The 24,428-nt window shown below is 43.5% G+C and overlaps 1 protein-coding gene across 1 annotated transcript in view; it reads right to left on the reverse strand.

Moving 5' to 3' along the window:
- The window catches only part of LOC142296301 (uncharacterized), a 184,160-nt gene that overhangs the window by 82,415 nt on the left and 77,317 nt on the right, over window positions 1-24,428 (reverse strand). The window contains exon 2 of the mRNA XM_075339725.1: window positions 12,461-12,580. Within this exon, the coding sequence (XP_075195840.1) occupies window positions 12,461-12,580 (120 nt within the window). The remainder of the gene's footprint in view (window positions 1-12,460; window positions 12,581-24,428) is intronic.

Below are 24,428 nucleotides of genomic sequence, written 5' to 3' on the forward strand. Positions count from 1 at the left end.
ATGGGACCCACTGGGACTCTTCCGCTCGGGGCCCACAAAAACCTGGAGCCGGCCCTGCTTTCTTACATAAACTGCTCGCTTGAGTTCCCACCCCTTCCCTAGTGGCTCAATGATATTGAGGTCAGGAGACGGAGAAGGTCCCTCCAGAACCTTCCCGTTGTACTGCGGTAGCCAATGACAGGTCGACTTGGCCTTGTGTTTTGGATCGTTGTCATGTTGGAACGTCCAAGTACGTCCCATGTGCAGCTTCCAGGCTGATGAGTGCAAATTTGTCTCCAGTATTTGCTGATAACATGCTGCATTTATCTTTCCTTCAACTTTGACCAGGTTTCCTGTGCCTTTGTAGCTCACACATCTCCACATCATCGGACAAAGGCAGCTATACCACTAAAATAGCGCAAAAAACGGAAGTACAAAAGCGTCATGGGGCATATATAGCGTTCTTCAGAGAAAGGGGGCAAATGATAGCTTTTCATTTAAGCCTTTGGGTGACATCGTGCCCAGGGTCACGATCCACCTACATTCCATGCAACTTTTGTACTCTGCTTGCTGTCAAGACAGGATCAATGTGTCAACTTATGGTCTGACTATTTACCAAGTCAGCCTTTATTATCGCTGTTCCTCAGGGTTAACCCTTTAACTGCCTGTACTTGTTATCTTTAGTTGGGTCCGTTTATACCTCTCATTAGACTTTTGCCCTGATATTGGCTGACTAGTCTTGTTTGGGGGTCTCTGCATATACCTTACTGATTATAACTTAATATGTATTTGCGATCACCCCTGAACATTTCTGTCATCTCTGACAAAATTTATTTTGCCTGTCAGATTACTTCTAACGAGCCCATGGGAGGTTTTCAGTCTTGACTGCTTTAGACTCTTTTCAGCTATTTATACCTCTTTAACCATTGAGTGTACATGTGTTTTCCCATCTGTGCACCACCTGATGTGTTCGGGTTGTGGTATTTTCCCGTATTTACCTGGTTGTCCACTTTATGTAAATTATAAAAATGTACTTTCTCCTCTTATAAATTGTTGTTAATAAAAATCTCATTGTATTTCAAGAGGCTGATTGATTGTGTATTATTTTTGACCACTTATTGGTCTCACTAGTAGAAACCCCTCATTTCTCCTGTTTTTCTGTACACCTCCAAAGACCTGCAGCATCATCTTGCTGCAGATGGTGTCAATGTGCATCGCTCAACAATACAGCGCACTTTGCACAAGGAGAATCTGTATGGGAGAGTGATGCGAAAGAAGCCGTTTCTGCAAGCACGCCACAAACAGAGTCGCCTGAGGTATACAAAAGCACATTTGGACAAGCCAGTTACATTTTGGAAGAAGGTCCTGTGGACTGTGAAACAAAGATTGAGTTGTTTGGTCATACAAAAAGGCGTTATGCATGGAGGCAAAAAAACACGGCATTCCAAGAAAAGCATTTGCTTCCCACAGTAAAATTTTGGTGGAGGTTCCATCATGCTTTGGGGCTGTGTGGCCAATGCCGGCACCGGGAATCTTGTTAAAGTTGAGGGTCGCATGGATTCAACTCAGTATCAGCAGATTCTTGACAATAATGTGCAAGAATCAGTGACGAGGTTGAAGTTACGCAGGGGATGGATATTTCAGCAAGACAATGATCCAAAACGCCGCTCCAAATCTACTCAGGCATTCATGCAGAGGAACAAATACAATGTTCTGGAATGGCCATCCCAGTCCCCAGACCTGAATATCATTGAACATCTGTGGGATGATTTGAAACGTGCTGTCCATGCTCGGTGACCATCAAACTTAACTGAACTGGAATTGTTTTGTAAACAGGAATGGTCAAATATACCTTCATCCAGGATCCAGGAACTCATTAAAAGCTACAGGAAGCGACTAGAGGCTGTGATTTTTGCAAAAGGAGGATCTACAAAATATTAATATCACTTTTATGTTAAGATGCCCATACTTTTGCACCTGTTAAATTTTGTTTAAATGCGGATTGCACATTTTCTCTTAGTACAATAAACCTCATTTCAATCCAGAAATATTACTGAGTCCATCAGTTATTAGATATATGAAACTGAAATAGCTGTTGCAAAAGCCCAAATTGTTATAAAGAAAAAAGGTTAACATTAATAGGGGTGCCCAAACTTTTTCATATAACTGTATCTTTTGCATCCCTTTCTTGTTTTATACAGTTCAACTATCTTTTTCCGTAGATCCACTAACAATTCTTTTGCTTTCCCCATGACTCACAATCCAAAATGTCAGTGGCTGGATGAAAGATTCTGTCTGGATCCCAGAAACTTACTCAGCTTTTATCCACACGCACACTGATTACAAGCAAACAGGTCACAGGTGAGGAGGTTACCTTTATTAGCCATTCAAACCCATTTTTGTCAACTTCTGTGCATGTTATCAGGTCAAAATCAACAAGGTATGTGAAGTTTTGATCTGGTTTTTTTTGTTGTCATTATGATTTAAAGTGAGAAAACACAGTAGTTTGACAAAAAAATGACTTCACCCAACCACTAACCATGAGTGGAAAAAAATGTTATGCTATCATTCATATTATCTGAAAAAAAAAAAACAAGAAAGCAAAACATCTACCAGGGTATGTAAACTTTTGAGCCCAACTGTATCTAGAGCAATACAGTACACAGACAATCACATAAAATAAAAAGGGAAAAATAAAAAAAAATTACTACACCTGGTCACAGATATGGCTCAGATATAGGGGGAGAGGTACCCCAGAAGAATGTGGACCATTTCATAAACAGCTACGTATTCCTCTAGATATTGACCAAGATTACAATGTGGCATTTGCGTTTATTCACTTACTTCACTCCCACAGAACCCCTCATCTCTTTAATTACTTTGGTCACATATCTGTTAGGTGAACATTTGCTTGTGCCTTCAGTTCCTGAAAGGGAGAGGTGGGGAGGGTTGCTCCTAGATATTGAAGCAGGGAAAACATAATTGCTTATTATATTTTCATGACAACTACTCTCTATGAAGAAACTGCAGGGAGCCTTCTGGATGTAGCAGGATCACTCCTTCAGCATTTCTCCACTTAGGGATGGAGATAACGCTGTAAGAAACTGAGGTTGTTGGTGACCTTACTCATACCAGACGACAGCAAAGTTGTAGGCGAAAAGGAAGTTTGGATTGGAAAGGTATGATAAAAAAAAACCAAAAAACCCTTTACTTTATTCCACTGACTTAAAAGGTATTAAAATCTATGATACGAGGAGATTAAATATTCTGGTGTCTCAAAATAGGGTGATAATAATGATATTCTGTGACAAAGCGGCAACGCCTAGAAAAGCGTCAGAACATTTAATTTCCTCCTATTATGGACTTTATTCCATGCAATTAAAAAGGATTAAAGCAAAAAGCTTTTTTATGCATACCTTTCCAATCAGACTTTTTTCCTGCACATTTATACTGTTTGCCAGCAGTTTTTTCAGATTGAAGTGGTGTACTGATATAAGCTGCTCCTTCACACTGTTCATATTGTACACTGTAAGGTAGTTCCTTTCCTTTCATAACACCAAAAGGTGAGCTAAGTTGTACCTCCACCCCCACCCTACAAATAGGGCATGTAATAGAGAGCAATAAGGTTAGGATGTACTGTCAGCCCTTGTAGAGTTGAGTAATGGTGTTATGATTCAGCCCTTCATCCCAAGTACTCTGCATTTTTTTTTTTCATTAAATACCACAGTGCCACGCAGTGAGGAAAATAAGTATTTCATACACTGCCAATTTTGCTAATTTTCCTACCTACAAAGAATGGAGAGGTCTGAAAATTTTAATGCAGGTACATTTCAACTGTGACAGACAGAATGAAAAAAAATCCAGAAAATCACTGAGTGATTTTTAAAGAATGAATTTTAATTTAATTGCATGAAATAAGTATTTTATCACCTACCAACCAGCAAGAATTCTGGCTCTCACAAACCTGTTATTTTTTCTTTAAGAAGCCCTCCAACTCTGCACTCTTTAATTGAATTACCGTATATACTGGCGTATAAGACGACTTTTTACCCCCTTAAAATAATGGCTACAGTGGGGGGTCGTCTTATACGCCAGATATACGGGGGGGGGGGGGGGTGTGTGTGTGTATATATATATGCACACTGCAGCGTCCAGGGGAGGTGGGGGCAGCAGCTCTGGAGCACAGGGGAACGCTGCGGGCTGCAGCCTTTGATCTCCTGCACCCGCTCATATAATATGCACAGCCGCTGTCCATCTCCAATGGTGCTGAAATCGCACGCAGTGAGGGGCTGGGGCAGCGGTGCATATTATATGAGCCTGCGTCCCAGTGTGATGGCACATGCCCACCCCTGTGTTAGATTTGGCCCCCAGGCTGCTGCTCATTCTAAATAAAAAAGCTTTACTTACCCCTGCAGCGTTTCTCCCTGTGTCCCTGCTTCCACTGTGATCAGGCAGGCAGAGAGCTCAGCCTGCTGTGCCGATCACATGACCGCACTGAGAACCAGGAAGTGGAAGAACAGAAGCACGGAGCCAGACAGGAGGGAGCTCAGCGCTGGAGGAGATAAGGAAAGAGGGTTTTATTTTACTTTGGGCAGCAGCCTAGGGGCCATATCTGACACAGGGGGACTTGTGCGATCTATAGGGGCCATGGGCAGCACTATGGGGGCGATATCTGACACAGGGGGACTTGTGCGATCTATATAGGGGCCATGGGCAGCACTATGGGGGAGATATCTAACACAGGGGGACTTGTGCGATCTATATAGGGGCCATGGGCAGCACTATGGGGGCGATATCTAACACAGGGGGACTTGTGCGATCTATAGGGACCATGGGCAGCACTATGGGGGAGATATCTAACACAGGGGGACTTGTGCGATCTATATAGGGGCCATGGGCAGCACTATGGGGGCGATATCTAACACAGGGGGACTTGTGCGATCTATAGGGACCATGGGCAGCACTATGGGGGCGATATATAACACAGGGGGACTTGTGCGATCTATATAGGAGCCATGGGCAGCACTATGGGGGCGATATCTAACACAGGGGGACTTGTGCGATCTATAGGGGCCATAGGCAGCACTATGGGGGCGATATCTAACACAGGGGGACTTGTGCGATCTATAGGGGCCATGGGCAGCAGCATGGGGGCGTTATCTAACACGGGAACGTGTGCAATCCATAGGGGACCATAGGCAGCACAGGGGAACGTGTGCCATCACAAGGGGGCTATATTCAATATAAGGGGGCCATATCCAGATTAAGGGGGCTAATTTTAGGATGGGGGGCTATGAGGGACATATACCCTATATGATTTGTTAGAGGGACACTGGCATTATAAGATGGACCCCATTTAACATTAAAAAAAAAAAATTCTCTTTTCCTTCACCAAATTTGGGGGTGCGTCTTATAATCAGGTGCGTCTTATAAAGCGAAAAATACGGTATATATCATACAGCAGGGGTCGGGAACCTATGGCTCGCGAGCCAGATATGGCTCTTTTGATGGCCGTATCTGGCTCGCAGACAGGGCTCCTACCTGTCTATGGGCAAATGCCGGGGCCCTGGAGAGCCGGGGGGGCCCACTCGGCCTCGTCAGTTCTCCTGTCCCTTGGCCGGGGCCCACTCGCCTTTATAGTTCTGCTGCCCCCGGCCGAGTTCCGGGGACCGCAGTCCTCGGCAGCAATCTGCGGCGCCGTCACTTTAAGGCGCGCAGACATCCTGTTTTGAATTTCATCTGTGGGCGGAGCTACCGCCTTCTCAGTCCCACAGATGAAGGAGGCGAGCTTCTGTCCGGCGCTGTGTAGGCCCCCTCTCCACCGTGACCTAATCGGGTAAATGCCCTCCCCGCCTCCCCATTGTGGGCCCCGGTGAGCTGCTTCTAACCCCCCAGATGTATGCCCTGCCAATCCCCCCCCCCCGCCGATGCCGCGGGTGCTGTACCCGCCGAGCCGCGGGTGCAGGCCCCACAGAGCAGCAGAGTTGTGTGTATTTGTCTGTATGTAGCAGAGTTGTATGTGTTTGTCTGTATGTAGCAGAGTTGTATGTATTTGTCTGTATGTAGCAGAGTTGTGTGTTTGTCTGTATGTAGCAGAGTTGTATGTGTTTGTCTGTATGTAGCAGAGTTGTGTGTGTGTGTTTGTCTGTATGTAGCAGAGTTGTGTGTGTTTGTCTGTTTGTAGCAGAGTTGTGTGTGTTTGTCTGTTTGTAGCAGAGTTGTGTGTGTTTGTCTGTTTGTAGCAGAGTTGTGTGTGTCTGTTTGTAGCAGAGTGTAGTACCATTGTTTCAGTCCAGTTGTGGCTTTATACAGCAGGGAGGAGCATTCCTTGCTGTACTAAGTGAACATTGGAGCGATTGATCTGTCAGTGGCCCTTTAAAAACATATTGTACGGCTCTCGCGGAATTAAAATTAACATGTTGCAATCAAAGCAGACTTTTTTTCATTTGGGAGCGGGGTAGTCTTATACAGTGAGTATATCCCAAATTCTATATTTTTAGGGCAGAAGTTGGGGGTCGTCTTATACGCCCAGTCGTCTTATACGCCGGCATATACGGTACCGGTTTGAACCCATAGTTTTCTGTATAAGGCCCTGTGCGCACACTGCTTTTTTTGCCGCGGTTTTTGCTGCAGAAATGCTGCAGAAAATGTTGATAACTTTTCTGCAGTCCTTCCCCAGCAAAAACTATGGGAAAAAAAATGCTGTGTGCACACTGCGTTTTTTTACTGCAAAATTTCTGCAGCAAAGAGAATGAGCATGTCACTTAATTTCCACAGGTACCTGCGGTTTTTGCCATCAGGGCTGTGGAGTCGGAGTCATGGAGTCAGTATTCATTTTGGTGGAGTTGGTACAAAATGCACCGACTCCAACTCCTAAAATATATAATAAATTGGAGACAGTAGTGCAATGCAGAATGTGCTGAATATTTTTTCATAGCAATTTTGGAAAGTTATGAAATGTCCTATAAATGGCTGTTCTATTCCTGATCTAAGGCTACATTCACACAGTTTTTGCTGTGTTTTGAGGATAAGTTTTTCAGCTGCAAAAGCAGATCAGCTTTTTAAAAAACCGCATCACCTGAAAGGTGTTTGAGCTCATAGATGTTTTCAATAACAAAAGCAGATTAGAAAAACGCCACACAAACTGACATGATCATTCTTTGTGAGGATTTGTTTTTGAGCCCAAAACTCACAAAACGATGTGCCTGAATGTCATATCTTGAAACCCATTGACTTTGCCGGGATGCCCAGAGTCACTGCATTTCACTGCAAAAAATGAAGCAAAAACGCTGGGTGTGAATGTATGTAGCCTGAGGATCTAGGCTTTGTCTTAGCTGAGATAAGTCTGTGCTGCACTTGAGCACCAGTGAAGCTCTTCCTCTACAGTTAACCTACAATTTGACCATCACACAAAGCAAGCCAGTTTGAATGTAAATATAGCCAGGTAGTGAAACAGTGGCAAATATTAAACCTACAAAACACTACCCTGAATGAGACACAAACAAATTCATAGCAAACAAATATATTATATTTATTGTTAAAAATATTTTTTAAAATATTTTATAAAAGGTAGTACAGCAGAAAAAATGTGAAGGATGTATCAATCAAATAGACACCAAAATATAAACAATCATCAGTCCGTCAGTTTGGGGTATCAATCCCAATAACAATATAATATTAGTTTATAGTGACAAACTGAATGCGATGATATTAAGAAAGAATGATGAATCAATTCTCAAGAAAGGACACAGATTTAAATACATTGGCGACTGTGACTAGATGACATTAAATAAGCAAAGGAATGTTTGGAATAACATAACCAGAGAAGGGCTTCAGATAAAGCCCAAAAAAATCCGGTAAGAAATAACAACATTAAACATGCCTGCTGAAGAAATTATTGCACAGTGCTACATAGAAATACAGCCTCACCATTCACACCCTGACGCGTTTCGCCGTGGCTTTCTCCAAGGGCGTATAAAACAGAGTGATCTGAGTGGGGTTTTTATAGTGCTGATGTACCAATTAATTAACCCAAAGGGCAATGAGATTAAAAAAATAAACCAATAAACATGCACGGAGACCTTACCACATCTTGAGGAAGATGGGAGACTTACATCTTGATCAGGATATGTTACTCATCACAGCTGATGTAGAACAATTATATACTTCAATTTATCATAAAGACGGTTTATCAGCGGTGAGATTTTTTTCTTGATTCTTCTAATCTTGACAGGGGTTGGGCAGATTTGATTATGGAACTCCTTGAGTTCATATTACATCATAACTTCTTCTTTATCAGGGATGTCCTCTACCTACAGCTCCAGGGAACAGCAATGGGGGCAGCTTGTGCCCCCTCATATGCTAATTTGTTCCTGGGGCTGTGGGAGAGGAACATCTTTGTTACGGATCCATTACCCTTATCTGAGAAAGTTCACATGTGGTCAAGGTACATCAATGATGTCATTTTTGTTTGGCAAGGCAGTCAGGAGGAACTTGAGTCCTTTATGCTGGCTGCCAATCAGAATGACATCAATCTTAAGCTAACATATCGAATTGGAACTAATTTTATTGACTTTTTGGATGTTAAATTTCATATTAGTTTGAATGGGACTAAACATTCTGATCTCTTCAGAAAGGAAACTGCCGTTAATTCGGTTTTACATGCTCAATCATCCCATCCAAGGCATGTGATCAGGAACATTCCAAGGGGCCAATTTCTAAGGATAAAAATAATATGTTCCAAAGATGCATTTTTTGAAACACAGCTCAGGAACAAAAGAAGATTTCTTTATCTAGGTTATCATCTAAGAGACGTGAGTCGTGGTTATTATGCTGCCAAAAATGTTGAGCGGCGGACACTTTTGAACAATCCAGGAAAATTAAAACCTCAAGAAGATGTTATCCGATGTGATCATTTCATTTATGCGCGAAATGCCTTAAAAATGGCTTTAAAATGGATTTGGAGCATGGGGACGATTATCTCGGGATTGCAAGATAACGAAACTTTTAGTGGATTTCCACTTAATTTATTACATATCATCTCCACTAAACAGGACAAGCTTGCATCTGTTACAGTTTTGGAGAAAAATGTGATCATTTCATTTATGCGCGAAATGCCTTAAAATGGCTTTAAAATGCATTTGGAGCATGGGGACGATTATCTCGGGATTGCAAGATAACGAAACTTTTAGTGGATTTCCACTTATTTTATTAAATATCTCCACCAAACAGGACAAGCTTGCATCTGTTATAGTTTTGGAGAAAAATATGATCATTTCATTTATGCGCGAAATGCCTTAAAAATGGCTTTAAAATGGATTTGGAGCATAGGGACGATTATCTCGAGATTGCAAGATAACCAAACGAAACTTTTAGTGGATTTCCACTTATTTTATTAAATATCATCTCCACCGAACAGGACAAGTTTGCATCTGTTATAGTTTTGGAGAAAAATGTGATCATTTCATTTTGCGTGAAATGCCTTAAAAATGGCTTTAAAATTGATTTGGAGCATGGGTCTTCTTTCTTTCCTCCATGCTCAATGTGGCACACACAAGGATACAGGACAGAGGTTGAGTCAACTTTAATCCATGTCAACTGGCTGCAAGTGTGATTTAGTTAATGCCAACACCTGTTAGGTGCCACAGGTAAGTTAAAGGTGCTGTTAATTACACAAATTAGAGAAGCATCACATGATTTTTCAAACAGTGGCAATACTTTTTCCACCCCCTTTTTTATGTTTGGTGTGGAATTATATTCAATTTGGCTTTATGACAAGTTTTTGGTTTTTTTTTCATTGAAGACAAATTAAATGAAGATAATAATACCAAAGAATTTGTGATTGCAATCATTTTCAGGAAGAAACTGAGTATTCTCTGACAGAATTGTAGGGGCGCCAATACTTTTGGCCAGCACTGTATCTAAATATCTTGATTATTGTATCATAAAAATGATTAAATGTCTGATGTTCACATTGCACTACAATAAATTTTTCACTTAACTATAAGCAATATATCTGGGAATCGGAGTCTGAGTCAGTGCAAGGGAAATTGAGGAGTCTAAAGGCTACTTTACACACTGTGATATCGGTCCCGATATCGCTAGTGTGGGTACCTGCCCCCATCTGTTGCGCGACACTGGCAAATCGCTGCCCGTGCCGCACAACATCGCCCAGACCCGTCACACATACTTACCTGCCCGGCGACGTCGCTGTGACCGGCGAACCGCCTCCTTTCTAAGGGGGCGGTCCGTGCGGCGTCACAGCGACGTCACTGAGTGGCCGGCCAATAGCAGCGGAGGGGCGGAGATGAGCGGGACGTAACATCCCGCCCACCTCCTTCCTTCCTCATAGCGGCCGGAGGCAGGTAAGGAGAGCTTCCTCACTCCTGCGGCGTCACACATAGCGATGTGTGCTGCCGCAGGAGCGACGAACTACATCGTTACTGCTGCAGTAACGATAATCGAGAATGGACCCTCATGCCACCGATGAGCGATTTTGCACGTTTTTGCAACGATGCAAAATCGCTCATCGGTGTCACACGCAGCAACATCGCTAATGCGACCGGATGTGCGTCACAAATTCCGTGACCCCAACGACTCCGCATTAGCGATGTCGCAGCGTGTAAAGCCCCCTTTAGTCGGAGTCGAAGGTTTGACTTACCGACTCCACAGCCCTGATTGCAAACAAAGGTTTCTGCACCAAATATTAAGTTCTGTTTTTCTACAGTATCAAATACTTATTTCATGCAATAAAATGCAAATTAATTATTTCAAAATTATACAGTGATTTTCTGGATTTTTTTGGTGGGATTCTGTCTGTTGCAGTTGAAGTGTACCTACGATAAAAATTACAGACCTCTCCATTCTTTGTAGGTGGGAAAACTTGCAAAATCAGCAGTGTATCAAATACTTATTTTACTCACTATATAGAATTGCCTGAACTTAACAAAGAAGCATTAGTAAGGACAGTCTAGCCCATACTGCCAATACCATGGTTACAGAGGCCAATGGCTCACGTGGCCCTCTCTCATACCTGTGCCACAGCAGCATGTCTGAAATGAACTCTCAGGGAATAGCTGTGTCATTTTACTGAAGTTATGGCAGAAACCAATAGTGATGGGTTTTATGGCACAGAGGGCCTTCATAGGACATCATATTGTAAATCACGTCAGACTTATGAAAATTACTATACTGTCAGATATGACATTTACATGAACCCCTTGCAGCTTGCAGCAGAGGTGCAGTTTGTGTATAAACACTAGTTATAAAACCTCTACAATTTCTTAAAATTGTTGGCAAATTAAAGACCCTCCCAAAAAATATCTACTTTTAAAAAGGACATTCTTTTGGTGGTATAACCCTGACATGACAGTATAACCCTAGGATGTGCTATCGTTTGACGATTACCGTATTTTTCGGATTATATGACGCACTTTTCTTCACAAAAACATGGGAGTAAAATGAGGGGAGTATCTTATAATCTGAATGCACCTTTCCGGGGGCTGGTGATGAGGGGGTCGCAGGAGGCAGGCGCTGTACTGGGGTCTGTACAGCGGCTGTGCTGGGGTTGGTGCAGAGGGCTGTACTGGGACCGATGCGGCGGGCGGTAAGGCAGGGGCATCCTGAAAATGTCAGTAATCCGGGTTCAAAAAATGGCGCCCGGAGGCGGTGAATTCGCAGATGGAGCTCTCGGCTCAAGATCTCATACGTGCACATGCCGCCTCAGGCCCATTGATCTCCCAGCAGCGGACTTAAGGAAAATGGTGTCCTGAGGTGGCGAATGCGCCAGATGTGTTCTCGGATCTGCCCACGCGTCAACTCCGAGTGCTATTTCTTTGAAGCCTGCAATACCGACAGTTTCTTGAAGTTGCCCACCTCACAGCATCTGGGATACCCGCCGTCTGTACCGCACCTGCCTCCTTTGACCCCACTCCATCACCACCTCTGCCTCCTGTGACCCCGGCTCCACCACTGCCCCTGCCTCCTGTGACCCCACTCCACCACTGCCCCTGCCTCCTGTGACCCCGCTCCACCACTGCCCCTGCCTCCTGTGACCCCGCTCCACCACTGCTGCCATCCACCCGGTAAGAGACCTCTGGATTGTAAGATGGACCCCATTTTTTTTTTTACCTTTTTTTCTCTCTGAATTTGGGGTGTGTCTTATAACCCGGTGCATCTTATAAACGAAAAATATGGTATGTGGATCTGCCGTAACCCCCAACTATTGTCAGAATGAATGGTTATCACCACTAGTAAAGTGCTGCAAATCCTACTTCCCAGCACAATAATGCTAGGTGACAGTGCAGGTGAAACACAACACAGATCCACTAAAATGAAGGGGATATAGGTCAGATTTTGGACTTCCATTGATAAAAGTGTTGGTACACATCTCAGGAAAAGGAAATGTAAATCTTCTTAAAATAGCTGTTACCAACTTTCCTCCCCCCAGAAACATAAAACAGCCCACAATATATTAAAATACCTTGGCATCCCAGTTCTTATTCAAATAATATATGCAAGTAACACATCTTCCATCTGCATTTGGATTGTCAACATGTCGCACATAGCCTGTTCCTTTTCCAGGGTAGCAAGCAACCATTGCCTGTTGAAAAAAATAAATATTTTAGACTTGCTCCATTTAACATAACAGGCATAATCTATAAACTCAACTCAAAAGTTACTTTACAAATTAATAACAATATAAATTTTTTTTATTTATGTTTAGAAAATTGAAAGATAACAGTCTTAGAATTGTATTAACAGAAAACCCGAGTAACATACACTTATATACCATATGCTCCCTCACCTTTATAAGTAACCAAACCTCTCCTGCTATTCTTACAATCTTATGTCCACAAAACTGCACATTCATCTGCTATTTTACCTAAAATGGGTATGTAACTGAAAGCAATCCGTAAAGGCATTTTCCATTGAATAAAGCTCATTTTAATCAATAGATCTTGGAATAATTTCCACAATTTGATGTGTTAAAAAAGTAAATGTGGGGGGCGTGGCTGACCATGATGGTGTGAGGTCGCACTTTGTGGAGCTCCTGCTATACCGACTATAATCCACCAGCACCCGACCTGTACTATGGGCAAATCATCACGGAACACCAGATCCCGATCATCCACTAGACCCCCGACCACCAAAGGGGATATTGCTGCTCCCCTGACCCGTCCGGGTCTCCCTCATCGAGAGGTCCCGAGCCTCCACTAGTGCCGCCATTTATAGACGCAGCGCAAGTCATCCCGACGGCCATACCTTTGGCTGAAGAAGCCAGGTAGCAGGATTCCATGCAGCAGCAGACAATTGTGGAGCCTCAGATCCCTCCCGGCGGGCAGGTGTCTCCGCAGCGGTCCGTGCTTGTCGGGGATGGCGGGGCCTCGGAGCTCCAAGATGGCGGCTCCCCTCGTGGCGGCTCCATGCTGAATGCTCCAGCGCTCACGCTCCTGCTGAAAGGAAATCCCCCCCAGTGGCCGCTGGAGGGGTGTCGGCTGCCTGCCCTGCCTCAACATGACCTGGACTCCCCACGGACACAAGTAGATGTGGAGGTGTCGCGGGACGCCAATCATCTGATTGCGGTGGGACACGTGGGGAGCGCGGATGTAGGCGCTTCTCCCTCACACGCTGCAGGGAATCACCTGCGGGCTCCAGATGGATCGATGACGGCTCATACGGTAAAAGAATCTCCTTCATCCTTGATGGTTGGCCCACAGATGCCTGGGGTCAGGCAGGGAAGAAGACTTCCATATTTGCCCCCCTCTCACTTGATGCTCGAAAGGGAGAGCCGCAGGGGAAGGATGGTTTGGGGGGAGAGCCACCCTCTCTCTCTGCCCTGTGCTCACCTGGAGAAAAATACTTGGTGCCGAAGCCTCCCCAGTCGACCATATACCCCACCAGGGCCATCCTCTCTTGGCCCGCGGTGCTCCACCTCTGCGCCTGAGCCCCGGAGGCAGTGGTCTGACCCCTCCGGTATACAGCTTGCTGAATCACCATCCCGATTATTGACGGGATCCTCATGGCTGTCTGCCTCTCCCCAGCATGAGGGGGGGGGGGGGGTGACATGGGAGCAGGCATCTCCACCCCTGTGGGGGTCCGGGGCAGACGCCGCGGTCTCCGGCCATAATGTGCCCATATTTTTCCAGCCAACGGCACCCCCGCTCACATTAGATCTGACCCTCAAAGTCCTGGCAGTTGCGGGATGTCCAGCCATACGTGCCCAGATGAGAACAGGCAGGCCACCGTGGCGGACCTCCGGCTGCTGCTACAATCCATCCCTACCAAACAAGACATAACCAACTTGACATCTCAGATTATTTCAGAATGCAAGCAAGATTTGCACAGTTCCGATCTGATGTTACAGAACTCTCATCAAGGGTAGACTCCCTGACCCACTCTCAGGACTCTTCAACCATAACTATCCAATCGCTGACGGCAACAGTTTCCTGACACTCCTCCCAACTATAAGATCTCCAAACCAATTTAGAAGATCTTGAAAACAGAAATCGGAGGAACAACTTACGAGTCAGGGGCCTACCGGAGTACATCTCTAATACAGATATCCCATCCACACTCACCTCTATCTTTAATGGCCTGTTGCGTCGCCCGCCCGGGACTTTCATTGAATTAGATAGGGCCCATAGAGCTCTTCGCCCCGAGACCTGAACAACCCTCAGCCAAGAGATATAATCTGCCGGATTCATTTATTTCAGCTCAAAGAGGCCATTTTGCAAGCGGCACGAAAGAAACAGCCTCTCTTATCAGGCCCAGCCTATTCGGATCATGCCGGACCTATCTCGCTACACCTTAGCACAAAGATCTGCTCTCAAACCCTTACTAGATATATTGCGAGAAAAAGATATTGCCCTTCCGTTGGGGGTTTCCTTTCTCTCTAACGGTTAGAAAAGACTCCCAGGCCTACACACTACGGTCTCCTAGGGTCTTGCCAGGTTTCTTGACAGGTCTGTGTCTGCCCACCATACTACTACCTGACTGGGGGGCGGCTGTGGAGAGTGGTGCGGGCCTGACCAGAAAACCTTCCGGCCCCCAAATCGCCATCCTTCCGGCCTCCCACCAAGGGATCGGCTGCGGAATGGCTTACCATCTAACACAAACATTACACCAGTTGGCACTTTGCCAATAACCACAGCACCAAATCTGAGGGTGTAGCCATTGCCATCCACAAATCCCTCCCCCATCAAATCATTCGATGTACAGTGGATAGAGACGCTAGATACATCGTCCTTTCCCTGTCCATTGAAGGACAAATATTCACACTTCTAAATGCTTACGTTCCAAACCAGGGTCAGGCCAATTTTATATCAAACCTGGTAGATATCTCCTCCCCCTTGGTCCAAGGCACAATAATTCTGTGTGGAGATTTTAACCTCACCTTGGACCCTGTTTTGGACAACTCAAAGAAAAAAAAAAATCACACTTGTCCTACAGAGCAATCAAATACACTAAGAAACCAGCAGTTCTGTGACTCTTGGAGGCTCCAACATCCCGCCGATAGGGACTATACTTTTTATTCTACCTTGCATGACTCATATAGTTGGATTGACTATATCATGGTCCAGCACTCCGCTCTCCCTTGGCTGTCCTCCACTTCCATTGGTTGTATCCTGTGGGTCGACCACGCCCCGATCTACAGCTCTTACGATCCCCTCCCTAAAGCAGTGCAACCCTGGCGCCTGTACGAAAGCCTGCTTTCTGACCCTACGTGTTTGTCTGATATCCAAACCTCCCAAATGGGATGCCCTCAAATGCGTCCTGAGAGGGGTTTTTATTAAACACGGCTCCCGCCTGAAGAAAGACAAAGCTCTGGCCCTGAGCTACGCCCTTCAAAATGTCACCAAACTAGAATTAGTTCATAAACATGCTCTTTCCACGGAAACGCTTAGGGACTAGGGACCTCCTCAAAGCTAGACTAGAGGTTAAACAGTTACTAGATAATTCCTAGACATGGTATCTCCAGCTTGGACGCAGCTGTTTTTATGAATTCGGTAACAAACCCGGGCAGATACTTACTAGAGCGTTGCGTTCGCAATGCACCCAAAATTTCATTCCATGTATCAAAAACCCCAACAATTCCATGGTCCACACTACCACCGAGATATCGGAAACCTCCCGATCATACTACTCAAAATTATATAACCTCCCCACTCCGACGGGCTCGCCTCTCCCACTCCCATCCCCCTTCAATCCCCTGAAGCCGGAAGTGGCGTGCGAACTAGAGGTCCCTTTTGACCTTGTAGAACTGTTGGGAGTAATTAAAGAGCTCTCAGGTAACAAGAGCCCGGGCCTAGATGGATTCACTAGGAAATTTTATAAAACACCCGCTGACCTCCTAGCCCCACTGATGCTGGTAGCATTTAACTTTATTTCAGACTCCTTCCTGCCCCCCCCACCCCGAACTACAGTTGCGCATGTTGCAGTTATCCCCAAACCGGGAAAGGACCCACACACTTGTAAAAGCTACAGACCTATCTCCCTCCTTAATGTCGACCTAAAAATCTTTGCAAAATTATTAGCAAATAGACTAAACCCCTTGCTCCCATCTCTAATTCATCCTGACCAGGTAGGTTTTGTCCCAGGCAGAGAAGCACGGGACAACACCCTAAAAACTATAGACAATATTAATTACGCAAAGACTCGTAAAACACCCCTTATGATTCTGTGCCTTGACGCAGGGAGGGCCTTTGATAGAATTTCATGGTCATCTCTCTCCCAAACACTCACACTCATTGGTCTTGGTCCTTCCTTTTCCGCCAAAATACTTTCACTATATAAGTCCTCATCGGCTAGACTAAAGATTAATGGTTTGCTATCAGACTCCTTTACTATCCACAATGGTACCCGTCAGGGCTGCCCACTCTCTCCCCTTTTATACATACTGATTATGGAACATCTTCTATCTTCCATCCGTGCTAACCCGGAAATCCAGGGTATGAAACTGGCCGGTAAGGAATACATGTGCTCAGCCTTTGCAGATGACCTGTTAATCTATATCACTAACCTGCTTGTTGCTCTTCCCAATTTGCTGTCCTTGCTGGAGCGTTTTGGTAAATGGCCCAACTTCAAAATTAATATGGACAAATCAGAGGCTCTTAACCCTAGAATGCATACCTGGGGCCTCGCAGGCCTGCTAGGTCACTTGTTTTCTATGGTAGATTTCTATGGTTGCGCATTCTAGGGTTAATATATCCCTCCCCAGAGAAACGGTAAACGCCGTGATGATGCAATACCAATTTAAATGGCCTCCAGGCAACGCTATCACTTACTTAGGCATCTGCCTGCCATCTGACCTCTCCAGATTATTCTCATTGAACTTCCTTTCATTTCTTTCCAGGCTTGAGACCAACTTAATCACATGAGAGCAGATAGGTTTTTCTTGGTTTGGGCGAATTAATATACTTAAAATGACTATCCTCCCTAGGCTGTTGTATCTCTTACACACAATTCCCTCATACATTCCAGCTTCTTTCTGGTCGGGGTCCGACGGCAATTTAAGTGTTTCATCTGGGTGTCGAAACATCCGAGACTTCGTTGGGAAACACTAGTTCGTCCGAAGGAGGCGGGGGGAACAGGCTTACCAGATTGTTGTCGCTATTATCTAGCTGCAGCGCATGCTCGTGTATTGGACGTAGTCCACAGCTGCTCGTCGAAGCTATGGGTATGCATTGCGACAGATAATTGCCCGGTCCCGGTGGTGGTCCTTCCGTGGCTACGCTCCTCCCCATTTCTGAACAGCCTCAAAAGCTCCTACATGATAACCCACATGCTCAAAATCCTGAGCATCTCTTCTATAAAAAGGGAATTGCTGGACTTGAATGGCCCTATGTTTCCCATTTCAGGGAATCCTAAGTTTGGACCGGGCTTCAATTCTTCGGCTTTCCTGGGTAGCTCCAAGTCCCGCCCTTTACATCTACATCATGTCGCCCCGACTGGGGTGCTCCTGCCTCTTAGTACAGTTCTAGGAGATATTCCCCCTACTCCGCGTCACGAATTTGAGTACACTCAACTTCAGCACTTCTTTACATCGATCCCTGATCGGGGGACGCTAACACGTCCCTTGTCGACCTTTGAATCACTCTGCCTAACAAAGCCTATTATCCCACACGCGACCTTGGTTATCTACAAACTACTCTTTGAAAAAGACCTCCTCTCTCTTCCACCGTACTGTTAAGCTTGGGAAACTGAACTTCAGGGTATTCAGAAGGATTAAATGTTTTTTACAGGTATATGGAAAAACTTTTTTAGTGACAGATTATACCTATTTCTAAAATCACACTTTATTACAATAATTTCTTTAAAATCACAAACTCAACAAAAACTACATATAAATACCTAAACACCATGTAGTGGCTGTCAAGTGTCAATATTCCCAGAAAATAGTAAAAAAAAAAATCAAAAAAATCAGGAAAAAAACATTATTAGAAAAAAAATTATATATATATATATACCACAGAGAGGAGAGGAGAACTTCGGGTGGCTTTACAGAGTAACCAGAATATCCCCAGATGACTAAAGGGATATATTAGCATGGTTCTGTTCCTTATCCCTAGGGCTGTTTGTCTGCCTGTCAATGGAGTACACCCTTATTTTTACGGTGCCCCCATTCCTCGACGGCTTTCCCTTTTCTGTCCCTATGTGGGTATACAGTAAATCAAAAAAAATTTTTGATTGAAGGTTAGTCCTCTTCCTCCTGTTTCTGGGTGGTGACAGTCCACTAAATAAACATCTTGGGTGTAATCACTTATACCCCAGAATAATCGTAAAGTCAGGATTAATTACAATTTATTTCTTAACTTTCCCTAGATCTGTACCCTTCTTATCAATGGAGTACATTCTAATTTACACAATGCCCCCATTCCTCGGCGGCTGTCCCTCATTAAATTGCTGCCTTAAACAATGATGCAACATAGACCAGAGGTACGGGACCAAAATGATTTTCATCAGCTGACTTATCTGATATTTTTCCGGGGTCTTAATTTATCTACCATATCAATCAATGGACACATTTGAAACTCAAATACCTAAACACCATGTAGTGGCTGTCAAGTGTCAATAATCCCAGAAAATAGTCAAAAAAAATCAGAAAAAAAATCAGAAAAAATTAGAAAAAAATTATAATATATATATATATATATATATATATATATATATACATATATATATTATATATATATATATATATTATATATATTATATATATATATATATATATATATATATATATATATATATATATATATATATATATATATATAAACAAGGCAGAGTCCAGCAATAACGTGAGCAATCCAGGATGCTGTTAAAAAAATTTGTCCTTCTTTTTATTCATAAATTCATTAAAATATAATGGTCCAAGATAGGACTACGCGTTTCAGCGGTAAAATCCGCCTTCTTCACGGTCCAGAATCTGATCTGCTTTCCAAACATAGAACCTTATATACATCTCACTCCCATCAGGGTAATTACAAACATGTGTGAGAGATTTAAAAACATAAGCTAGAAAAGCAAATCAAACATGTAAGCTATCCGCATATTAATCAATATACAGCATGCATAAGTTATAAGGAAAGGATTCAACATTTTGGAGAAAAATACAATCAGAAAATCCAATAACCTGACCATAAAATTATTTTTAAAGTGATACAAAAAGCCTAACACAGTAGTAATAGCCAGCAACATATAATGCAACAATGTCTCAATAGTGCATAATGATATCCATACGATTGTTAAAGCCCTGTGGCATGCGGGTCCCCAGCTCAAATATCCACCTACTCTCTCTTGCAAGCACTTTTTTATGAAAATCTCCCCCTCTCAATGGTTTTTTACATGCTCTATGCCCATAAAAGAAAAACCACGTAAATCCCCATTGTGTTTTTTTGAAAAATGTCGGGATACTACTGATGCAGCAACCATTGGCAAATTGCTAGCATCTGAAAGATGTTTGCGGATTCTGGTTTTAAGGGGGTTCATCGTGCAGCCTACATATTGCATGCGGCATATATTGCAATTAATTAAATAAACTACATTCTCCGTATTACAGTTTATAAAAGAACGAACATTAAACTGTTTTTCATTGGAAATAGATGTAAATATTTTAGACTTATTAGCAAAACCGCAGCACTTACAAATATTAGCACCGCATTTAAAAAATCCTATTGTTTTTAACCAGTTGCTAGGGGAGATTTTGTCTGGATCTTTGAACATGCTCTGTGATAATAATGTAGCTAGGGTTGGGGCTCTTTTTGCCACAAAGGCAATATCATTATTTTCCACAATGTTTTTCAAAATATCATTCTGAGATAATAACGGAAGATATTTTCTGATAATTTTGACAATAGAATTAAACTGAGGACTATAGTTGGTGCTGAAAACTACCCCAGATTTTTTGGAGTCAAACTGTCTTTTTTTCTTAGTAGAATCAAACAGCTTAACCCTATCAATGCCTGCTATTTTTTTCTTGTCTCTCTCCAAAGACCAATTGGGATACCCCCTTTTTTTTTAATTGTTACAAGTTATTTCAATTTCTTCCTCCAATCTATCACTAGATGTGGTATTCCTTTTTAGTCTAATAAGCTCCCCCACAGGAATATTCTGAATGACATGTTTGGGATGACTAGAGGAAGCCATTAAAATACTATTGCATGCAGTAGGTTTTTTATAGGGAGATATCAAGACCTTATTGCTATCCAAATCTGCGGTCAATTTTAGGTCCAAGAAGTTTGTTGATACCTCATGACTACTCGTAAATTTTAGATTGAAATCATTCAAATCCAAATAAGAAAAAAAACTTTTCGCAGACGAGAGACTACCCCTCCAGACAAATATCAGATCATCAATAAATCTACCCAGCCAAACAATATTATCCTTGTATGGGTTATCAATGTTAAAAATATAATTTTCCTCCCACACGGACATAACCAGGTTAGCTAGGGAAGGTGAAAACTTAGCGCCCATGCTCACGCCTTGTGTCTGGAGGAAGTACCGTATTTTTCGGACTATAAGACGCACCGGACTATAAGACGCACCCTGGTTTTAGAGGAGGAAAATGGGAAAATAAAACTTTAAGCAAAAAATGTGGTCATGACACACTGTTATGGGGCGAGGATCTGCTGCTGACACTGTTATAGGGGTAATGTCCCCAAATTCTCTACTAAGGTACCCCATCCTGGTACTGATCCTCCTGCCTTGTATATGATCCTGCTATAAACCCCCATCCTGCTCCTATACCAGCATCCTTCTCATATTCCCCCATCCTGCTCATATACTCCCATCCTGTTCATATACCCCATCCTGTTCATATACCCCGATCCTATTGATATACCCCCATCCTATTGGTATACCCCCCATCCTTCCTGCTCATATTCCCCCATCCATCCTGTTCATATACTCCCATCCTGTTCATATACCCCCATCCTGCCTGCTCATATACTCCCATCCTGTTCATATACCCCCATCCTGTTCATATACTCCCATCCTGTTCATATACCCCCCATCCTGTTCATATACCCCCCATCCTGTTCATATACCCCCCATCCTGTTCATATACCCCCCATCCTGTTCATATACCCCCCATCCTGTTCATATACCCCCCATCCTGTTTATATACCCCCCATCCTGTTCATATACCCCCCATCCTGTTCACATACCCCCCATCCTGCCTGCTCATATACTCCCATCCTGCTATATGCCCCCATCGTGCTCATATACCATCCTGGTATATGGCCTGTATCCTATAGCACAGAGAAAAAAATAAACGTTTATACTCACCTTTTCCTCACTCCCTGCAGCACCGATCATCTTCCTCTCTGCGCCACTGACCTGTGTGTGTGGAGCCATTCCCCTGCTGCATCGCGATGTCTTCCTGTCTGTGCCGATCAGCTGACCAGCTCAGCACAGATCAGCTGACCGGCACAGACAGGAAGACATCGCGTGCAGCAGGGGGGCGGCTCCACACACGGGGACGGGTGAGTGTACTGATTCACTGCACCCCGCGCTGGTAATGACGCGCGGAGGGCAGTGAATACAGCCGCACATGATCACTCCAGGCTGTAATTGCCAGGGGTGATCATGCGGCTGGCTCTTTGCTATGCGCGCGTCCCCGCTCGTCCTACCGCCCACCTGTCAGTGCTTCAGCGCTGAGAGATGGGCGGGAGGATGGGCGTGCAGATGTAATGAGCGGGCCCACGTGGTCATGGCAGGCGCTGCTGCTGCCTGCTCGTGCCCCCGATGACCCGCAGCACCCTCATTCCCAGCCGCAGCCCTATAGTCAGACCATAAGACGCACCCCCAACTTTCCCCCCCAACATTTGGGGGGAAAAAAGTGCGTCTTATGGTCTGAAAAATACGGTATCTCTCATCAAACGAAAAATAATTGTGACCCAAAAGAAACTCAATTGAAGAGACAATAAACTTCTGGATGGAATCCTCGTAATTACTGTATCTGGACAAATAATATGTGATACATCGTATCGCGACATGATGGGGGATAGAGGGATATAACCCCACCACATCGCAAGATAGCCACATATAGTCAGATTGCCAGTGAAATTTTTCCATAATCTGTATCATACTCTTGGAATCTTTAAGGTGACTTGGTGTTAATGGCACTAGGGGTTGAAGATAAAAATCCACCCACTCCCCTAGTTTCTCACTGAATGACCCTATCCCAGACACAATAGGTCTGAGAGGGGGAGGAAAAACCTCTTTATGAACTTTGGGGAGTGAGTGGTATATTGGGACAATCGGTGTTTCACAAAAGATAAAATTCTTAATTCTATCTGAAATAGCACCCATACTGATCCCCTCCTGTAACAGATGTAATAATTCAGAATTAAATGAATTAGTTGGATTTGATGGCAATTCAACATAGGTGCTACTATTTTCCAGATCCAACAAGTTCACTTTCTTGTATAAACCAGCATTGAGAGCTACAACAGCGCCCCCTTGTCCGCCTGGACAATAAGGAGATCGCTGTTTGCTCTCAGCTCATTAATTGCCCTATGTTCAGAAGTACTCAGATTGAATTTAACCTTTTGATGTTCCACCTGGTTGTAAAGAGACACCAACTCACTTTCAATTGTTTCTTGAAAAAAATCAAGGAAAGGAGGTCTCGATTTTACTGGGTAAAATATAGGATTACGAGTCTGAAACCTATCATTTAAATTCACCCTATGCTCCAGCTCTGTCTCCCCCTCTAGTTGTCTTAGATTGGAGACCGCTACCTGTTCACTAAAATGAATACAATTATTATCCAATGATACACTGGTAGATGATAAATCATTATACACATGAATATTATCCTCATTATAATGAACTTTAAGGGTCAAATTGCGTGCAAATCTATTGATATCAACAATAGTGTCAAATAAATTGAAGTTTTTGACTGGAGAGAAACCTAGTCCTTTAGACAAAAGTCCAATTTGTGAGTGTCAAAATATAACTAGAAAGATTAAATACAGGAATCTCTGTTAACGGCGCTTGTGGAACGTCATATGATAGACTTTTGGACTTATGTTTCCTTCCTCCCCTCTTGCAAGATCGTTTTTTGGCAAGGCACCTTCTTGCTGGAAGTTCCTTAAAATGATTTGCTTTTCTAGCTTATGTTTTTAAATCTCTCACACATGTTTGTAATTACCCTGATGGGAGTGAGATGTATATAAGGTTCTATGTTTGGAAAGCAGATCAGATTCTGGACCGTGAAGAAGGCGGATTTTACCGCTGAAACGCGTAGTCCTATCTGCGCTATTTTCCTGCAATAATGCTGTTCTGAATTGCTTGGACCATTATATTTTAATGAATTTATGAATAAAAAGAAGGAAAAAATTTTTTAACAGCATCCTGGATTGCTCACGTTATTGCTGGACTCTGCCTTGTTTTTGTTCACATTTGTATGGATGGACTCCTACGTCCTGATCCGGGCATAACGTAGTTAACCAGGTCAGCTGAGGATCCAGGTGATTCACAGGAGTGAGCTGGTCTACATTGTTGGAGATATATATATACATACATACATTATATATATATTATATATACATATATATATACATACACTACAGAGAGGAGAGGAGGCCTTCGGGTGGCTTTACAGAGTAACCAGAATATCCCCAGATGACTAAAGGGATATATTAGTATGGTTCTGTTCCTTATCCCTAGGGCTGTTTGTCTGCCTGTCAATGGAGTACACCCTTATTTTTACGGTGCCCCCATTCCTCGACGGCTTTCCCTTTTCTGTTCCTATGTGGGTATACAGTAAATCAAAAAAAAATTTTGATTGAAGGTTAGTCCTCTTCCTCCTGTTTCTGGGTGGTGACTGTCCACTAAATAAACATCTTGGGTGTAATCACTTATACCCCAGAATAATCGTATAGTCAGGATTAATTACAATTCATTTCTTAACTGTCCCTAGATCTGTACCCTTCTTATCAATGGAG

This window comes from Anomaloglossus baeobatrachus, chromosome 3 (genome assembly GCF_048569485.1).
Source record: "Anomaloglossus baeobatrachus isolate aAnoBae1 chromosome 3, aAnoBae1.hap1, whole genome shotgun sequence".
Taxonomy (NCBI): Eukaryota; Metazoa; Chordata; class Amphibia; order Anura; family Aromobatidae; genus Anomaloglossus; species Anomaloglossus baeobatrachus.